General features: G+C 45.7%; 1 protein-coding gene and 1 long non-coding RNA gene across 3 annotated transcripts; one reads left to right on the top strand and one right to left on the bottom strand.

Annotated features, from left to right (window-relative positions):
* Nucleotides 1-3,442: 3,442 nt before the first annotated feature.
* Nucleotides 3,443-8,422, bottom strand: LOC121136914. Its single transcript, XR_005874102.1, has 3 exons — nt 8,377-8,422; nt 7,120-7,838; nt 3,443-3,530 (listed from the first exon to the last, which is right to left on the bottom strand). It is a non-coding gene; the product is annotated as an uncharacterized LOC121136914 (long non-coding RNA).
* Apobec1 (apolipoprotein B mRNA editing enzyme catalytic subunit 1) lies at nt 7,425-18,660 on the top strand. Of its 2 annotated transcripts, NM_001281656.1 has the most exon segments (5): nt 7,507-7,567; nt 10,711-10,738; nt 15,655-16,052; nt 16,592-16,710; nt 18,440-18,660. In NM_001281656.1, coding segments are annotated over 5 exon segments (690 nt in total). In that variant the 5' UTR covers nt 7,507-7,551; the 3' UTR covers nt 18,569-18,660.
* The last annotated feature ends 1,872 nt before the right edge of the window (nt 18,661-20,532 follow it).

Below are 20,532 nucleotides of genomic sequence, written 5' to 3'. Positions count from 1 at the left end.
GGCCCTCCTGCCTTTGCGCTTCATTGCTGGAATTACAGGCTTGTACCGCCACACCTGCCTCAGCCTTTAGTTTCTCTTGCTCTCTGCCTAGAACAGCTGAGCACTTCCTCTGTTAGCGAGCGCATGCGGATGCTTTGCTTATGAGTAGAGAGAGTGTGTGTCTGTAAAGGTCTGACTGGGGTGACTCAACTGCCAACATCTATCTTTGTCAACATCCGTGTTCTCTTGATTTCGTCATTATTTTTGTTGTTTTGGGGGTGGAGGAGGACAGAAATGACTTGAAACATTTCACGTGACATGATTTTCTCCTTGACTATTGGCTAGGCTTCTGGGCTCTACCATCACTCCACATAGCTGGTCTCCTGAGTGTCACAGGAACTCCCACTGGATCTCAGCGACACTGCATTTCTCCACTTTGACATTCAGAGCACTGGGCAGGAATCTGGCTGCAGTATCTGGCAGACTTGGGATCATGTGTCCGATTGTGGCAAACGTTCTACTGGGTTTGGCCAGATTGTCCCACCCTCCTTATCTGACCAGCCAGGATGTCTGGGCAACTCCCCTTTTCCCTCCTAGATGCCAAGGGATGTTGTAACAGGCCCCCAGACATTAGCACAACTGAGTCCATGATGGAAGTGCTATTCAGGCTGCAGAACTCGGCATGTAGACTGTACCACCTGCCTAAACTAAAACAAAGGCCTAATCCATCAAAGTCCACAGTTCTGGGAAAGTCTTTAATGTACTAACTTTGCTTTTTAGATTCTATAGTTCTGCTTCCGGCTGACTGGTCTTGTTAACTGAAGTGTGTCAACCCAGGACGTGGGTTTGTGCTTGAAAGCTCACCCTGAGAAAGGCTTGTGCTACACTGGGATCCTGAACACCCAGTATTATCCACAACTGGCTAATAAAGACTTTTTTGTTTGTCTTTTGAGATAGGGTATCTCTGTAGCTTTGGTTGTCCTGAAACTCATTCTGTAGGCCAGGCTGGTCTTGAACTCACAGAGATCCACCTGCCTCTGCCTCTAAGATTAAAGGAGTGCAGTCTCACTGCCCAGCCTGCCTGGCCTAATAAATAAAGACTTTCTATTGGTTTAAACCCATGTCTGGGCAGTCTTCCATGGTGGCTACCCACAACAATATCTTGTCTCCCAGATTTGCCTCAGGGAGAACCCTGTTTAGGATCTGGTTATAGTTCAAGGATATGGAGCATGAATGAAGCTCTGGCTTCAATTCCTGCACCCAAGTCTTAATCTTTGTAATCTTACCATGCTCTCACTCCTCCATTCCCCTGCTCCTCAGCACTTCAGACTTCCACATCCACATTCCTTTGTATTTAAAATGAAGCAGTGCTGGAGAGATGGCCCAGTGGTTAAGAGCACTGGTTGCTCTTCCAGAGGATTCAGGTTCAGTTCCCAGCACCCACCTGGTGTCTGACACCATCGATAGTGGGACCTGATGCCCCCCCTTCTTTTTTAAAGGAATAAATGCTTTAGGCTGGTCTTGGTGACGCACACCATTAATCACAGAACTCATAAGGCAGAGGCAGGTAGAGCTCTGTGAGTTCTAGGCCAGCCTGGTATATACAGGGAATTCCAAGCCAGCTAGAATTTTATAGTAAGATTCTATCTCAAACAAAACAAAAATTGTTTCAGCTACTATTATTTGCAACTCTTTTTTTCTTGGGTGGGGGGAGATGGTTCCAGGCAGGGCTTCTCTGTAGCTTTGGAGGCTGTCCTGGAAGTAGCTCTTGTAGACCAGGCTAGTCTCTAACTCTGCCTCATGAGTGCTGGGATTAAAGGCTTGTGCCACCACTGCCTGGCTTTATTTGCAACTCTTAAAAGGTAAATAAGCCAGGCAGAGCAGCTCACACACCTGTAACACACACCAGCGACTTTAGGAGATCGAGGAGGGGTGGGGGGATCACCATGAATTCAAGGCCAGCCTGTTCTACATAATAAGACCCTGTTTTAAAAATCAAACAAGGCGGGCTGGAGAGATGGCTCAGAGGTTAAGAGCACTGACTGCTCTTTCAGAGGTTCTGAGTTCAATTCCCAGAAACCACATGGTGGCTCACAACCATCTACAATTCAATCTGGTGCCCTCTTCTGGCATGTAGGCATAACACTGTATATGTAATAAATAAATCTTTTAAAAAAAAATCAAACAAGGCAGCCCGGAGTTGGTGGCGCACGCCTTTAATCCCAGCTCTCTCAGCACTCGGGAGGCAGAGGCAGGTGGATCTCTGTGAGTTCGAGGCCAGCCTGGTCTACAGAGCAAGTCCAGGACAGCCTCCAAAACAATACAGAGAAACCCTGTCTACAAAAACAAAAACAAAAAAAAAACCAACCAAACAAACAAAAGACCCAAACAAGGCCTGTGACTTGCTCCTTGATGAAGATGATGATGAAGAAAATGATGGAGAACATGAAATTATGAAGATGATGATGATGACACGGGGATGGGATATGAGGTGAAGATTGTAATGAAGGAACTGGTAGTACGGATGGTAATGATGGATCTGGAGCTGATGCTGCTGAGGTAACTGGTTGGAATTGTTTCCTTAAAAGCTGAGCTTAGAAAGTTTGCTGTTTTCCTGTGATAGAGAAAAGCTTGTGGTACCAGGATAATAAAAGTCTTTATACTGTTAAAAAAAAAATCAAACAAGGCTGGTGAGACACTCAGTGAGTACAGGTACTTACACCAAGGCTGATAGCCCGAGTGTGGTCCCTTCAACCACAAGATGGAAGGAAAGACCAATCCCTGCCCATTGCCCTCTGGCCTCCACATGGGTGCCCTGACACACTTGAGTACCTGCACATAAACCAGGACACATACATTTAAAATGTAATACAATTTTTAAAAAAGACTTTTGCTTTTGTTGATTATTTTTTTCTTTTTTGAGACAGGGTCTCTCTGCATAGTCCTGGATGTCTTGGAACTCACTATGTAGACCAGGCTGGCCTCCAGCTCACAGAGATCTGCCTGCCTCTGTGTGATGTTTACAGTTGAAAAATGCCTTTTAAACATGTAGCTTAGTCAGGAACCGCACTACAACCAAGGCTGTAGCCGAGAACAAGAGTGACATCTCTTACTCAAGAAAACCAGACACAGGACTTGAGCTCCGCCCATGACTTCCACTTGCTGATATACAGGCAGAGACCAAGAGCAATGCAGCTCTGCACATCTGGACTACGGAGACACTGTAGAGATGCCTCTTTGATCTACCCTGCAGCTAGAGAGTCTCTCCGGGGTCCTCACCCTCAAGTCAGAGGCTTCTGTTAGAGACTGGCCCTGACCTCGGCTAAGACAGGTCACACAGGTGACATATCTTGGAGAGATAGGCTTAGGACCATAGTTAGGAATTTAGAGTGTGAACCTTGTGTGATGACCCTTGACATAATAAAATACAACTTTTGTAATATCAACCTACCTTTTGTTATAGGTACGTGCTGGGATTAAAGACATGCACCACGCTGTCTGATTTAAACTCAAGGCTGAGACGGGAGCACTGACAAGAATTTGATGCTAGCCTGTACAAATCAAGAGGCAATGAACACAATGAATTTTGGCACATCTGCAGTGGAAGATGACCTGTATAGACACTAAATAAAAGAGGGGCTGGAATCATTACCAAGATAGCATTGCGGATGGCACTCACGGAGTTACCGGGGAAAACAGGGTCCTTTCCCCACAGTCTCATAGATAAAAGAATTTTTAAAAATGCAAGCAGGAAGCCGGGCATTGGTGGCGCACGCCTTTAATCCCAGCACTTGGGAGGCAGAGGCAGGTGGATCTCTGTGAGTTCGAGGCCAGCCTGGTCTACAAAGTGAGTTCCAGGACCGCCTCCAAAGCCACAGAGAAACCCTGTCTCGAAAAATCAAAAAAAAAAATGCAAGCAGGAAACTCAAGGATAATTTTATTAGTTTAAGAGAAAATCTACACCCCAGGCAAGCTAGAGACTCAGTAGCTGTCAGGTGGAGAGGTACGAATAACTGTAAGAGAGAAGGCCATGTGTGCTGAGTTAATTTTTTGCTTTTCTTCCTTTCTTCTCTGTCTCTCTCTTACTTTCTTCCTCCCTCCTTCCCCCTCTCTATCTTTCTTTCTTTCATTCTTTTTACTTTTTTGGCTTTTCAATACAGGGTTTCTCTGCCCTATCTGTACTGAATTAGGTCTGTAGACCAGGTTGACCTTGCACTCACAGAGATCTGCCTGCCTCTGCCTCCCAGGAGCTGGGATTAAAAGATGTGCACCACCACCACCTGGCTAATTTTTTTGCTTATTTCTGTGTGTGTGTGTGTGTGTGTGTGTGTGTGTGTGTGTGTGTGTGTGTATTGCCAGGCAGCAGTGGTACATGCTTTTAATATGAGTTCTTGGGAGGCAGAAGCATGCAAATCCCTGAATTTGAAGCTAGCCTGGTCTACAGAGTGAGTTTTAGGACAGTCAGAGCTACACAGAAACACCCTGTCCTGAACCCCACCCCACCCCCACACGTTTCTGTGTACTGTATGTGCCCGGTGCTCATAGAGGTCAGGCGAGGTTATTGCATTCCCCTGGAAATAAAGCCACATGATTGCGGCTTGCCTGGTAGGTGCCGAGAGTGGAATCCGAGTGCTCTGGAAGGGTAACAAATGCTCTTAACCACTGAGCCATCTCTCCAGGCCTGCTTCCTAAGTTAGAAAGCAGGCAGTGGGAGCCTGAGCAGTTACACGGCATACTCAGAGAGAATGAGAACGTTACAGGGTTTCAGGGTTCCCTGCTGTGAGTTCTTAGTCTCATTAATACTCTAATTTCAAAAGGATCTAGAAGTTGGCTGTGCTGGTGCACACCTTTAATGCCAGTATTTGGAGGCAGAGGGTCTCTGAGTTTGAGGCTAGCCTGATCTACATAGCAAGTTACAGAATAGCCAGAACTACATCAAGAGACTCTGTTCCCTCAAAAAACTAACTAACTAACTAACTAACTAACTAACTAACTAACTAACTAGGATTCTGAAAGACACTTAAGGCCATTTTGTTGCTGTTGTTGTTTGTTTGTTTGTTTTTGTTTTGAGACAGGATTTCTCTCTGTAACAGTGCTAGCTGTCCTGGAACTCACTCTGTAGACCAGGCTGGCCTCAAACTCACAGAGATCCACCTGCCTCTGCCTCCCGAGTGCTGGAATTAAAGGCGTGCGCCACCGCTGACTGGCCATGCACTGCTACCACCTGGTTCAAGAGCATTTTAAAAGAAAGATTTACTTTTATTCATGTGTATACATGTATATGTATGAGCACAAATGTGCAGTGCCTGTGGAGACCAAAAGATGCCATTGAAACCCCTAGAGTTGGAGTTACAAGTGGTTATAAGCTGCCTGACTTGGATGCTGGGAATTGAACCCCAGTGCTATGGAAAAGCAGCCAGTACTCTTAACCAAAGCTGTCTTTCCAGCCCCCTGAGGACTATTTTATTAGAGTTAAAGAAAACTATGAATCAGGCAAGCTGCTCGTCTTAGCGGCCGACAGGAGGAGAGATAATCATGATTTTTGAGTTGGTGTCTAAGGAAGCAGGAAGGACCAGGAATGCAGCTTGGCTTGGGGTGGGGGTGGGGGTACAATTCAGAGAAACAATGGGAGGGCTCAGAATATCACGACAGGTATACTTAGGATGTTGCCTGGTATCCAAAGAAGAGACGGAAAGGGGAAATGTTATGCTTAGTGAATTAGAACTCAGAAAACAGGCAGACTTCGCAGTGAAGGGCTACACACAATTGCATCAAGGGAGAGCCACTTGGTTGGGGGGCGACGGGAGGTGGGCACTCATGAAGGCGATGCTCACGCCTCCCACTCCTCAGTGTGTCTTTGTGTGAATCAGCTCTCCTGTAGAGGCTCTTCTTGGCAGATGATTGACAGGCTCAGTTGGATTAACTCTTAAGAAGATGGAGATGGTAGGTAGTGTTCTGATCTCCCGGTCAGAACGGAATGTTACGTCTCCACCCAGGCAGAACTCAGATTTCATTCTTCTGACCAAAAGGAAGTATCTTTTCTTTAACATCCCTCAACAAAACCTTGATAAGTTTTATCTTCATATGATATTTTACAATTTTGGAAGGGCACTTATGATGCTTTCCCTCCTTGTTTTACTAGGATAATGGAAGCTGAGTCCCAAAACTGCCATCGAGGGGGTGTAGAGGTTCACCCTCAATGGCCTTCCAGCCACAAAGGTGGGTGGGCCTGAGGAAGGAGGGATTGTGCTAGGAGGCAGGAATTTTGGGACAGAAGAAAAGCACAAGCTAGAGTCACCTGGGAAGCGGGAACCTCAACTGAGAAAATGCCCCAGCACACTGGCCTGTGGGAAGACGTGGCCATTTTCTCTGCTGATGATTGATGTGAGAGGGCCCACCCCCTGTGGGCGGTGCCACTCCTGGGCAGTTGGCACTGGAGTGTATAATGAAGCAGGCTGAGCACACCAGTAAGCAGCACTCCTACATGGTCTCTGCTTCAGTTCCTGCTTGAGAGCCTACCCTGACTTCCCTCAATGATGGAGTGTGACCTGGAAGTGTACCCTCTCCTCCCCAAGTTTCATTTGGTCTTGTTTTGTTTTTGTTTTTTTTTGTTTTCTTTTGGTTTTTCGAGACAGGGTTTCTCTATAGGTTTGGAGACTGCCCTGGAATTCTCTTTGAAGACCAGGCTGGCCTCGAACTCACAGAAATCTGTCTGCCTCTGCCTCCTGAGTGCTAGGATTAAAGGCGTGCGCCACCAACATCTGCCTGGTCTTGGTCTTTATCACGGCAATGAAAACCGAACTAGGATGAGACCCTAGTGGGAGACTTAGGTCTTGAAGAATGGTCTCATTTCTGAGGGTGGATGCTGAGCCCCAGAGGAATTGGTTGCCTGAACTTGACCCAAAGCTCTGACAACAGATGTGGCTACTGTGGAGAACTATAGCACATTAGCTTTATTTGAAATTAGGGATTAAAAATCCATTTAACCTTCCCTTCAAGAGCCCCAGACCAACACACTAGTTATCTGACTCAGAGACCAAGGTCCTTTTGTTTAAGGTGCCCCTCCCACCTGTTTCCAGCAGAGATCTGGAGCAAAGGGCAAATGAGAGGAGGAGCAGGTGAAAACCACGACATACTCACTGGGTCACACTGAAGCCTTTCGAGATACAGAATTGGTTTCATTCTCTCTGACCTCTGTTCTGTCTTCTCTCCCAGTCCTACTCGAACTTGAAGGAAGGAGAAAGCTTTCTAAATTCGGTTATTAGTGGAAAGCATCTGAAGTTTATTAAACATTTGAAGTTTATGTCATCGGTGTTCTACCCTGCAGAACTGAGGGTTACTGTGCCCATGCCACCGGCTTCCTCACCCCGGAGGATAAAAAGCCAAAAGCCTCTTCCTTCCTCATTTACATAGTTCAGATATCAAGTGACAGCTTATCCTCAAGAATGAGTCACCCTCTGTCTGTGCAGATGGCTGTGGGCACACCCCAGGAAACGAAGTTCAGGCACACAGTTGGCAGAAGCCATCATTACCACATAAGCTGCAGAGGAAGGAGTCCAGAGACAGAGCAAGATGAGCTCCGAGACAGGTAAAAGCGGACGCCAGGTCCTGGCAAGGCGTGAAGTTGATTTCTCCTTTTTCCTTTGTTTCTTTCTGTATAGATTTCTGTCATGTTGGACTAGGCTGGCCTCCAACTCCTGGCATCAAGTAATCCTCCTGCTTCATGTAGCCTCTTGAGTACTTGGGAATGCAAGTGTCTGCTCCCAAGCTTAGCTTGGCTCCATGGTCTTGAAGAGTGCATCTTCTGTACAAGGGTATAGCCAATTTATGCTTGGATCTCCGGGTGCTTTCCAACTTTCCTGTTATGATTAATACATTAATATTGTTCTTAAGATGAATTACTATTCTGGTGAAGTATTTATACTTCTTAATGATTTTGACAAGTTACATTAAATCAATGATGATTTCATGGAAAAAAAAATTTAAGTTAGTTGACTCTGGTGATGTAGGGTTATAATCCTAGCTACTTGGGAGACGGAAGCAGGAGAATTACTAGTTGATGTGCGTTACAGGGAAAGCTCAAGGTCAAGTTGGGTAACTCGTCAAGAACTTCCTTTTCAAAAAGGTGGGCGAGCTGGAGGGATAGCTCAGCAGTTCAGAATGCTTGCCGTTCTTGTTTGATTGGAGTACCCACAGGAGGCTTCTCACAACTGCCCGTAACCAGCTCTAAGGTTCCAATGCCCTCCTCTGGCCTCCACAGGCACCTGCACACACACACACACACACACACACACACACACACACACACACACACACACACACACACACACACACTTAAAAAGCTTCGTTCTAGCTAAAAAGAAGAGTGAGGGTATAGCTTAGTGATAGAGAACTTACCTGGCATGTGTGAAGGCTTGAGTTCAATTCCCCAGTTCTGCCCACCCTTCTAACTAGAAAAAGTAAAACTGAAACTAACGAAGAGAAAAACAGAAGTAGCGGCGCATAATCCATATGCTAGCTGATTAACTAGACAAGGATTAATTAATGTTAGGTGTGGTTATTCCCACCTGTGATCCCAGTAGTCTAGAGGCGGAAGCAGGAGGATTACAAGGAATTTGAAGCTAGTTTGGGCAGCACAATAGGTTTCAGGCCAGCCTAGGCTACAATATGCGACATCACTCCAAAACATACTAATGGTCTGGGTATGTAGTTCAGTTGCTATAGATTTGACTAGCATGCCGGAAACCCTGGTCCCATTCTCGGCACGATATGCAACAGACATGGTGGCTCATATCTGTAATCTGAGTTTTGAGAGGTGGCATATGAAAAATTATATGCCTAGCTTTGGAAAGAATGATTTCAGATGAAGTGGGATTGGAGCCAACTCCTAAAATTGTATTTTATTATTGTCTGTGGTAGAGTTCAAATCTTTGGAGATTAAAAAAAATGTATTTATCTATTACTTGTTGTTGAGACATAGTCTCATGTAGTCCAGGCTGACCTTGAAAACATTAAGTAGCAGAGGGTGGGTGACCTTGAGAATTTCTGAAGCACAGAGATATGACTGAAATAGTGCTTTGGACACATTTGCCTACTATTTAATAAATGTGGGGCTGGACACAGAAAAGAATGGAAAAACCGAGGCTACTTGGCCTATTTATTACAATAGATTCTCAAAATCAAACAAACAACACAAGCCAGGGCAACAGCAATCCAGAGCAATGGCAAACCAGGGCAATGGTGGGGATGTCTGGGAAGGAATGAACATTTTCTTCTGTAGGCTTCAGTTAGGGAGACAGTGGTTCTGATAATTACAAATCAGGTACAAAAAGCTGCAAGAAAAAGATCAAAACTGTCAGGAGCAAAAGCACCTTACTGTAGGCAGATTTTTCTTTGGGTCACCAGCTCACACACAAAAGCTGATATGGAGACTTATTATCAATTAGGAGAGCTCAGCCTTATCTTAGGCTTGTTTCTAGCTAACTCATAACTTAAATTAATCCATATTTTTAAATCTATGTTCTTTTATGTGGCTCGGTTACCTTTACTGCATCCTCTCCAAGTGCCCTCTGTCCCCAGAAGTCCCACCTAACCTCTTCCTTCCTAGCTATTGGCCATGTAGCTCTTTATTAAACCAATCGCAGTGACACATCTTCACACAGTGTAAAGGACTCTTCCACAACACCGCACTCAACAGCTTACATATGGTGGGAGCAGAGTTCTTCCAAGAACAGTTATCTGTGGAAGATGTAACCATGGTGGTGCTGCATAGACCCACTATTATCCTTACAATCTCCGACTCTGGAAAAGTTAGAGAATATACAGGAAGCAGCTCAGGGCACAATTCACCAACAAGAAATGTCTGAAAAGGAAGAATGGCAAGCCCACTGAGCAGCGACACTGTAGGGCACAGCCCGCCTTACCTGTTTAATAACCCACTGAGCAGCGACACTGTAGGGCACAGCCCACCTTACCTGTTTAATAACCCACTGAGCAGCGACACTGTAGGGCACCTTGCCTTAACTGTTAATAACAGAGACGACGCTACAAAAGTATGTAATCAAATTGGACATTCAAAACATCTGGTGAGCATTAGCAAAACCTGGAAACTTTCACACTGCTTTGTTTTAAACACAAAACTTTAAACCAAATTTTATGGAATTCTGAAAAAAAGTTTTTGAAGTTATAAGTTCTTGTCCACCATTTCTGTTGCTATGGCTGTAGGACTTGAGATGCAATGTAGCATTCAGGGACATGGGTCTTCTCTGAGTTTATTAGAAACCTGTCTGAAAAGAGACTCCAATCATGAATAAAGTATGTTCAGCTTGCACATTACCCCAAAACAAACCTAAAAGAAAATAGGCTATGCTTGTAGTAGACATTAGTAAAGTTCATCCAATCATTATTCAGTACATTACATTGCTAACGGACTGTTTTAGGTAAAATGATAGATTCTGGAATAACATATCTGTAACCTGTATCTCTTGATTTCCATTTTGAACTCTTGGATCCTTCCATTGAAAAGTGACTTTCCCAGTAAACTGTTTTTTTTTCTGGAGGTTGAATTTCAAGGTGTAGCCTAGGCAGACCTTGAGCTTCACACCACAGTGTCTAGTTTGTGGGGATGGGAGGTGTGTGCTGCTGTATGTAGGGTTGGGAGACTAGAACACGTTTTCACAGCAGCTCAATGTGAACTGGGGTGTTATCTGACAGTCATTTCTTGGTTCACAGGTCCTGTCGTTGTTGACCCCACTCTGAGGTAAGACGGGCATAGTGTCTCCCCACTCAACCACACAGAAGTGGACATTTCGGAATTACAGGAGTGCAGCTTATTGTTTTAGAGTGCAAATTTGTTTGTCCTTATTAAATAGCAAAAAAAAAAGGACCTCAGCCACCTGTGAAGGGGACAGACAATACTTATATTTACTGTAAAATGAAAACTACAGGGTTTTTTAAAAAGATACATATGCGTTTATTTGCTTATTTTATTTTTACATACTTTAAAATTAATTAATTCACTTATTTGGTTTCACTATGCAGCCCTGGCTGTCCTGGAACTCACTCTGTAGAAAAGGTTGGCTTCAAACTCACAGAGATCTGTCTGCCCCTGACTCCTAAGAACTGGAATTAAAGAAGGCATGCACCACCACTGCCTGGCTCATTCTTTTTTTTTTTTTTTTTTTTTTTGAGATAGGGTTTTTCTGTATTGTTTTGGAGGCCGTCCTGGAACTTGCTCTGTAGACCAGGCTGGCCTTGAACTCACAGAGATCCACCTGCCTGTGCCTCCCGAGTGCTGGGATTAAAGGTGTGCGCCACCACCGCCTGGCCTAAAATAATGTTTTCTTTTTTGGTTTTTTGAGACAGGGTTTCTCTGTGGCTTTGGAGGCTGTCCTGGAACTAGCTCTTGTAGACCAGGCTGGCCTTGAACTCACAGAGATCCATCTGCCTCTGCCTCCCAAGTGCTGGGATTAAAGGCATGCACCACCAACGCCTGGCCTAAAATAATGTTTTCTATATTAACGCTATTCTGTATATCTGCTTTTACAGGCCATGCTCAGGTATACTGAGCAGGAATTCCCATGCTCTAACCAGAGGGGTTTTTAGTGGTGCCTCTGAACAGGCACTGAGGAACCAGCTCCCTCCCATCCCCCCTCACTCCCCCATCAGTGTCTTTAAGGAATGAGACATGTCATTGTGCCTCTGTCATGCAGAAAAATCATGTTTCCTGGTGACACACAGAAGTAAACACTAACACTATTTAACATTGTCTTCCTTGTTTATTTAATCTGCCACTGTGTGTTTAAGAATCTGTTTTGCTTCTTTAAGAAAAAAGCTTGCAACCGTCTAAACAAGCCACATCACTACCTTTAAATTTATTTTGTTTTGCAACTTGGAAACCACCTACATTATGGCCCACTTAATAAAACAAGCAAATAGGAAATTCCTTGTGTTAAAGGGGTTGTGGGTGATAAAAATTTAAAAAGCTGGGCTAGGAGCATCTTCCTTACCTGAGGTTTTCTCTTGTCCCCTCCACGTAAGACCCTCACTCTAGTGTGAACGAATGCCCAAATGCTGATGTTTTACCAACCTCTCTGTGCCTGGTCCCTAGAATCTGTCCATACCCTGCTCTATCCATCCATCCATCCATCCATCCATCCATCCATCCATCCATCCATCCATCTATCTATCCATTCATCCATCCCTCCATCCCTCCATCCATCCATCCCTCCATCCATCCATCCCTCCATCCATCCATCCCTCCATCCATCCCTCCATCCCTCCATCCCTCCATCCATCCATCCATCCATCCATCCATCCATCCATCCATCCATCTATCTTCTTTAAGCTGCCCTAGAAGCCAGAGTTAAATCCAAATGCTTATGGCCATGGTGAAGCACTACTTCCTCAGAATAGTTTTCAAGAAGCCTGCTATCTACCACATGGGGATGCTTTTACCTTTTCCTGGTCCCCACAGGCCCCAGGGGACTGTCAAGCTGAACTGTCCTTTTTTTTTTTTTTTTTTTTGGATGTGCTGTTCTCAAGGGAACTTGAGTCTCTGTGCCAAGTCTGTTATGGCCTGTGTTAGCGCTGAGAGGTCAGGGCTAGCTAAGGGTTATGTCCTGATAATTTTGTGTTTTCCCAACTGTGGTTTTGAGCAAGTGTCTGTTGTTTCATGTTGAGGATTCTTTCTGAAATCGACCGATCAGTTTGTTGGTCTCTGAAAACTGGATTTTTATAGATCACTTAGAAATGATTCAGCAGACTTTATTTATTTATTTAGTTTTATTTATTCTATGTGTATGAATGTTCTACTCACGGTTAGGTCTGTGTATGCACCATATGAACACCAGGTGCTGGATGAGGCCAGAAGAGGGTGTCTTAACCCCAGGGATCTGGAGTTACAAGTGGTTGTGAGCCTCCATTTGGGAACCAAACCCAGGTCCTTTGAAAGAGGGGCCAGTGCTTTTAACCACTGAGCTCCCAGACGTCTGTTGCTGTGGTTAAGTGACTTATTTTAGATCTGTTGACTTATTTTAGATCTGTTGACACATCCTTAGGGATCTGAACTTCCATTCTCCCTCCGAGTCCTGACTCCGTCTGGTCTAGATTGCAGTGGAGGGGGGGAGGGAAACCACAGTTTTTGTTTTGTTTTGCATTCTCGCTCTGTTAGCATTCTTCATCTTCAACTTAATCTCTAGGATTACCTTGATTGTGTATAGCTCCCAATTCTGTTTAAATTACTGTTACTGTAACAGGTTCCCAGACCTTAGCACGACTGATGCCATGATGGAAATAACAATTCAAGCTTTGGAACCCAGCATGTAGACAGCACCACCTGCCAAAAAGGGAACCAAAACCTAATCCATCGAAGCCCATGGCTCTGGGAAAGTCTCTGATACACTAACTTGGCTTTTTGGCTTCTGTAGTTCAACTTGTGGCTAACTTTTCTTGCTAACTGAGGTGTGTCAACACAGGATGTGGGTTTTGTTCTTGAAAGTGCCCCTGAGAAAGGCTCAGGATTGTGCTTGGATCCCGAATACCCTGCGTAGGGGCTAATAAACGCTTCCTGTTGGCTTGGACCATGTCTGAGTGGTCTTCTCTGGTGGACATCTCACATTGCTGGACATTTTGGGGAGTTCCTCCAGAGTCACCACCTGTTACTAGGGAAATCTGGGTCTTGGGTTTTGGCTCTTAGTCAGGTTAATAAGAGGATTTAAGATTGGCTTAGAAAAAAGTACAAGAACAATCTTATGAGAGCTTAAGGAAAAGCCGAAGGACAGACAAGCTGCAAATCTGAGCAGCTCCCCAGAAGAGAAGACAGAGGAAAGAAAGTCACGTGATTCACGTCAGCCTGGGTCAGCCACACTATGGACAAGCTGCCGCATGCAGAGGGAACTGTAGAAGAGCTGTGACAGGGAAAGCTTGCTGAGGCTCCCGCCAGCATCCGGAAGAGGAAAGCAGGAGAGAAGAAAGACCAAGTCTTTCCGAGTCAGGACTAAATAGATTTACAATAATTTCATTGGTACTATTACTAAAGTGACTAGAGACCCTTGGAAATCAAGGTAGGAGCACAGGAGCAATAAACTCCTGCCCTGGTCCCTCCACTTGTTAGAAATGGGCTCCTTCCCTACTTCCCAACAAGCCACCTCTAAAGATGTGCATTTGCGGGAAGACAGTCATTTCCATGTTCCCATCTTAGAACTTCCAGGAACCCTTTTAATTCCTTGGCAAGTGTGATAGTCTGAAAATCCCCCAAAGCATTGTCACTGGCAAACCCATAGGGGCCCTTGTTAAGTTTTAGGTCATGCTTGAAAACATGGTTAATATCCACTCTAACCCTTCTCCAACCAACTCCCAGCCCAGGCAGTCAGGAGAATCTATTCAGCAGTGAGTGAAGACTGGGAAGTAAATACTCCTCCTCTTCTCCTCTCCTCCTCCCGCATCTCTGGTTCGGTCTGCACTGCAGATCAAACTCCCAGGATGCTCTTTGTTATGGAGCAAAGACTCAGAAGGCAGCCTGACCCAACAGAGCCTCCTGACATCTCCAGAGCAACTGCACAGGGGGCAGGAATTCCAGAAGGAAGCTACACCATCTCATTTACAGGAGAATCATTCCTCCTATCCCTTTGGCATCGCTTAAGGCAGTCCTGCCTTCCTAGGGAGTGGTCCCTCAGTGAGATGATCACCTAACTGGATCAACTCTTTCCTCCGCCTCCTCCTCCTCCTCCTCCTCCTCCTCCTCCTCCTCCTCCTCCTCCTCCTCCTCCTCCTCCTCCTCCTCCTCCTCCTTTCCCACCTCCCTCTCTTGTGTGCGTATGTGGGGGCAGTGTGCAGGCCTTGGCACAAGGGTGGAGGTCAGAGGACAACTTTTGGGGGTCACTTCTCTTCTCCCCTTCTGCCATATGGATCGTGGAGATTCAACCCAGATCATCAGACTTGGTGGCAAGTGCCTTTGTCCCCTGGGCTACCTCCCCAGCTCCTGTTTTTGTTTTTGAGACTGAGTCTTGCTTTGTAACCCAGGCTGTTCTTAAACTTGTCTTCCCCAGTCTCAGTCTCCTTAGTACTGAGATAATGTGTGCCACCATGGCTGGCAATTTGAAAGATAAACTTTTGAGAGAGAGGGGTGGAAAGGTGTCTCAGTTGGTGGAGTACCTGCCTACAGGCACGAAGCCCTGGGCTCCCACACACTAGTTCTTTGAATAGAGGCAGGGATATCTAATGTTCAAGGTCTGACTGGCAAGATGGCCCATTGGATACAATGCTTACTGTCCATTTTGGATTGCCAGCACCCTAAAAGTCAGGTCTAAAAGTCATGCCTGGTAGTGAGTTAATGTAACCTCAGCACCTTAGAGGCAGAGACAAGTGGATCCAGGAGGCTTACTGGCCAATGAGCTCTAGCTTCATGGGAGACTCTGTCTGGAGAAACAAAGTGGAGAATGCTAGAGGAAGACCTGTGGCCTCTACACATGTACATATGAACAAGTGCATGTGGACATATACATGCAAACATGCTCACACACCACACACACGATAAACAAATAATGTAGGAATAGAGATCGAGGTCATCTTCGGCCAGCCTGGAATATGTAAGATCTGTTTAAAAAACAAAACAAAACATGAAGGCAAAGGCTTCTTAGATTTCTCAGACTTCATGGGAGTGCTTTTGTGTTTCAGGAGAAGAATTGAACCCCACGAGTTTGATGCCTTCTTCGACCAGGGGGAACTTCGGAAAGAGACCTGCCTGCTCTATGAGATCAGATGGGGCGGCAGGCACAACATCTGGAGGCACACGGGCCAGAACACCAGCAGACACGTGGAGATCAACTTCATAGAAAAGTTCACTTCAGAGAGATACTTTTACCCATCTACCCGGTGCTCCATCGTCTGGTTCCTGTCCTGGAGTCCCTGTGGGGAATGCTCCAAGGCCATCACAGAATTTTTGAGTGGACACCCCAACGTGACTCTGTTTATTTATGCAGCACGACTTTATCACCACACGGATCAGCGAAACCGGCAAGGACTCAGGGACCTCATCAGCAGAGGTGTGACCATCCAGATCATGACTGAGCAAGGTAAGAACGGAATGTCCTCGAGAGATGGTAAGGGGGCAGACACTGGCTGTTGGGGAAGTTCAGCATCGAACATCAAGTGCTGGAAGACAAGGTCTGACCTTCACAGCAGGGGGCTGATGAACGACAGTAACTCCTTCCTCTACCCAGGCACCTCTGCCCTCAGTCACTTTAACTGGACTTCCTTTTAGGGAGAGTGGCTACCTCTAGCAGCAAATGGGCAGAGCCTTTATGTAGAGCATACACTTTGTGGCTGTCGCTACCGGGAGTTGTAGCCAAAGCCCTGCACATGCTAAGTGTACACGGGAGGCAAGCTCTATACTGCTGAGCTACACCCCTGCTCTCTTTAGCTTTTATTTGAGACAGGGTCCTTAAGTTGTTTCTCTGGACTTGTCTGTAGCTCAGGCTAGCCTCGAATTTGTCATTTTCCTGCTTCAACCCTCGGAACAGCTTGGGTTGCAGGCATGAGCCACTGTGCCCAGGTCATTTTAAATACTTTGCCATGGGATTTGTTAAGTGAACCAAATTTTGTGTTTCTTTAGAGTACTGTTACTGCTGGAGGAATTTTGTCAACTACCCACCTTCAAATGAAGTTTACTGGCCAAGGTACCCAAATCTGTGGATGAGGCTGTATGCGCTGGAACTGTATTGCATCCATCTAGTAAGTGGTTTTGATGGTTTTGATGTTCTGTCTGTTTCTGTTTTGAGACAGGCTCTTTTGTATAGTCTAAGCTGTCCTTGAACTCACTGTGTAGTGGAGGATGACCTTGAATTCCTAATCCTGTCCCTAGCTTCTGATTATAGTCTTCTGCTACCACGTCTGGCTCCCTAGTAAGCCCATCTTCCTCCTCTTTTTTAGGGAGGAGAGGGGGAGACAGGGTTTCTCTGTGGCTTTGGAGCCTGTCCTGGAACTCATTTGTAGACCAGGCTGGCCTCGAACTCACAGAGATCCGCCTGCCTCTGCCTCCCGAGTGCTGGGATTAAAGGCATGCGCCACCACCGCCCAGCTCTCTTCTTCGTCCTTTACTGTTTCTGTGTTTTCATGAATGGATGCCACAAGTGTGCAGGTGCCCGCAGAGGATCCCCTGGAGCTGGGGTTACAGTGGTCCTGAGCCACCTGCAGTGGCTGCTGGGAACCGAACTCTGGATCCTCTACAAGAGCAGTCTGCACTTGCATCAGTTCCTTCGCTGTGGCTGGGAGAAAGCATCATGACCGAGAGCTGCTGGTAGAAGCAAGGGTTTGGCTTGGCCTACAGATCCCGAGGAAGGGTCTGTATACAATGTCAGGGAGGCATGGTGGCAGATATAGAATGATGAGGGATTAGAGCTCAGCCCCATGTAGGAACCAGAAGAGAGCTACCTGGGACTAAGGGAGCAATTATAAACTCTGCCCCCAGTAATATACTTCCCCCAGTCAGGCTTCATGTCCTAAAAGTTCATCACCTGCCCAAACTATGCCATCACCAGACACCAAGTGATCAAATACTGGAGCCCATGGGGATACTTCATTCAAACCACCACAACGCCCTTAACCACTGGGCTATCTCTCCCTATCCTCTCATAAGTGCTTCTCTCTCTCTCTCTCTCTCTCTCTCTCTCTCTCTCTCTCTCTCTCCCTCTCTCCTTTCTTTCCTTCTTTCCTTTTTTGTTTTTAAGACAGTGTCCCACTATATAACCTTGGCTGTCTGTCCGTTTCCCCTCCCAAGTGCTGGGACTAAGGTGTGCACCAACCCCCTTTCTTGTACATTTACATAAGGGGCAAAAGTTTTGCTACAAAGAAAAAGAATCCTCTTTTGTGCTTCTCTTCTGAGGGCTTTCCCATATAATCTCATCACAGTTTGTTTTTTTGTCATTTATACTTAAGTTTAGTAATTTAACTAGGTAACTCATCTTGAAATGAGAAAACAAGATCATGTGAAGCCAGGCATGGTCACACATGCTTGAAATCCCAGTGCTCTGGAAGCGCAATCAAGAGGATCCCGAGTTCAAGGCCAGCCTGGGCTATAAATCTAGACTGTCTGCAAAATCTGCACTACCATTGCCCCAAACAGCTCCTTTCGTGGGAAGCAGGCAGGGGTGGAAGGGGGCAGTCAGTGTAAGGCGTGTCTAGAACCCAGGGATTTCATCTCACCATTCTCACTGCCCTCGCTGTCATACTTATGGGAGCCTCAGTGTTCCAGGTGGTCTTCTTTCTCATAGTGGCAAAGGTCAGTCCCACTGTTGAAGAAAGGGTTCCTCATCTGGATTCTTGGTCCAAATGGTGCCTCAATAGACACTTTCAAATGTTCACAGTGATAGTGACTAATCATTAGTAGTCAGCAATAATTAATCATTAATAAGTGATGGTGTTAATTATTACTGAGGATAAACGATAATCTTCTTTGTTTCAGGGACTTCCGCCCTGTTTAAAGATAAAAAGAAGACACCAATACCCACTTACGTTTTTCAGACTTAATCTTCAGAGTTGCCATTACCAAAGGATACCGCCCCACATCCTTTGGGCTACAGGGTTTATATGACCTCTGGGAGTTGGAGATGAATAAAATGACTCCTTGTATGTGTACTGTTTGGACAGCAAGCAATGGTGACCTATTAAAAAGTATCAAGCTGGGGTTGTCACTCCTGGGCAGATTACTAGTTTTAGTTTGAAGCTCTGGGTTCAATGCTCAGAACTTCCAGGAAAACAGCCAGTTATGGTTTTACACTTCTATAATCCAGCGCTTGGGAGGCAGAGGCAGTGGATCTCTGGGAGTTCAAGGCCAGCCTAGTCAGGTCAACCTAGGATACACAGTGAAACGTCATCTAAAAACAAACAAACAAAACCCCCAAATCAAGAATCTAGAAATTGAAGTGGTACATTCCTATAAACCCAGTAACCGAGTGGTAGAGGCAGGAGAATGACAAGTTTAAAGTCATCTTGAGCTACACAGGTTTGAAGCCAGCGTCAACGAATATGACATTCAGTGTGCTATATCCTTCGTGTTGTGCCAGCAGCCAATACCTCACCAGCTTGCATAATACAGTCACTCCGACCAGCTCAGTCATTTGCTTGCCTGCCCCTCCAAAGACTCATGGCGTATAGCAGTCCCTGAGCACTGAGAGAGGCTGAACCTTAATAGCTCCTTACAAAGTCTATCTATGCATTTATGTTTTAAAAGTTACCTTTATTGATGATGATGATGATGATTGTGTGTGTGGAGGTGGCTGTGTGTGCATACTGTGGCACTCCTGTGGAGGTCAGAGAACAATTGTTAGAGTTCTCTCTCCTGCTATCATTCTGAGGAATGAATGAAGATTGACAGCTCACAAAAGTAATTTATTATTATCATTTCTACCCCAGAGCTGTCTCAATAGCCCTAGATCTATACATTAAAAAGCCTGCAGTGAAAGATGCCACTTATCAATTGTTACTATGTTTGCTTCCCAGCACCCACTGGAGTTTGTCTGTGAGAAAGATGAGGAAAGAATGTTTGTCCACGTGGGGCCAGGGGTTCCCACCTCATTAGAGTCGAGCTCAGCATTTTCTTGCTTATTTTGTTTCTACCTCACTATGTCGTCATGGATGACCTTGAACTCCTGCACCTCAACGTTTTTGTCTTTCATCCTTCCACCTGTCCATCTGGGATCCAGAACTCGGCCATGGTCATCTCTTTCCAGTCCACTCTGTCTTAGGTTCTGCTCCTTTCCCTCTGGCTGCTTCTTGTCACCGAAATGCCTCAGGCTTTGAGCACATTTTCTTGACTCCAGTCATGCTCTTCTATGTTAAAAGACATCACAACTGTGTATCATCACTGTTCTTATGAAAAGGTTTGTGTTAGGCACAACAGCATGCCCTCTGATCTCTGTACTCAAGAGGCTGAGACAGGAGGACTATGAGTCGCAGGCCAGCCATTGGGCTACCTATTGAAACTCTGTCACAAACAAACAACCTATCAAACCAAAGAGGGAGCAGGGAGATGGCTTAATGGGCAGACGCCATCACCCAACAAACACAGGCCGAAAGTCAGGCGAAGTTATGTGCATCCAGGATCAGTGGAACCAAGGACTGCGTACTGAAATCTCTGAAGCCATGAGCTGAAATAAATCCTCCTCCTTTAAATTGTTCCTACTCTGTCACAGTGAAGAGAATAGTGACATGGTGAGAAACAAAGACATTTCAACAGGGGAGGGATGAAGTTACTTCCCAGGTGCTCTTTCTCAGGAAGCATTTGGAGGGTTTACTACACTAACCCAAGGAAGGGGGAATTACTGGAAGCCGGGAAACAATTCAGACAGAAGGGAAAAACAGAATCCCCAGCATGACAGTGAACGAGCAATACTGGGATAATGTAGATGCAGAAAATAACCAGGGAGAGCTCCTGTGAGATTAGTGAGATGCTCTGGGTGCATCTTGGAAGGGGTTTCAGAAGACTCAACAAGGCATGAAAACTGCTTAGCCCTATCCCGTGGGCTGGGGGTCTGGATGGAACTGATGGAGAAAGCC

The sequence above is a fragment of the Mesocricetus auratus genome, unplaced genomic scaffold (assembly GCF_017639785.1).
Source record: "Mesocricetus auratus isolate SY011 unplaced genomic scaffold, BCM_Maur_2.0 Super-Scaffold_100676, whole genome shotgun sequence".
Classification (NCBI taxonomy): Eukaryota; Metazoa; Chordata; class Mammalia; order Rodentia; family Cricetidae; genus Mesocricetus; species Mesocricetus auratus.
Note: the sequence above shows the minus strand (reverse complement) of the source record. Positions and strands in the feature narration are given on the sequence as shown.

Bases quoted from the DNA above. Each gene is read 5' to 3' on its own strand.
- Apobec1 (XM_021224663.2), top strand. From the start codon at position 7,425: ATGAGTCACCCTCTGTCTGTGCAGATGGCTGTGGGCACACCCCAGGAA. The intron at 7,568-15,654 runs GTAAAAGCGGAC...TTTGTGTTTCAG, and splicing joins CAAGATGAGCTCCGAGACAG to GAGAAGAATTGAACCCCACG. The intron at 16,053-16,591 runs GTAAGAACGGAA...GTGTTTCTTTAG, and splicing joins CCAGATCATGACTGAGCAAG to AGTACTGTTACTGCTGGAGG.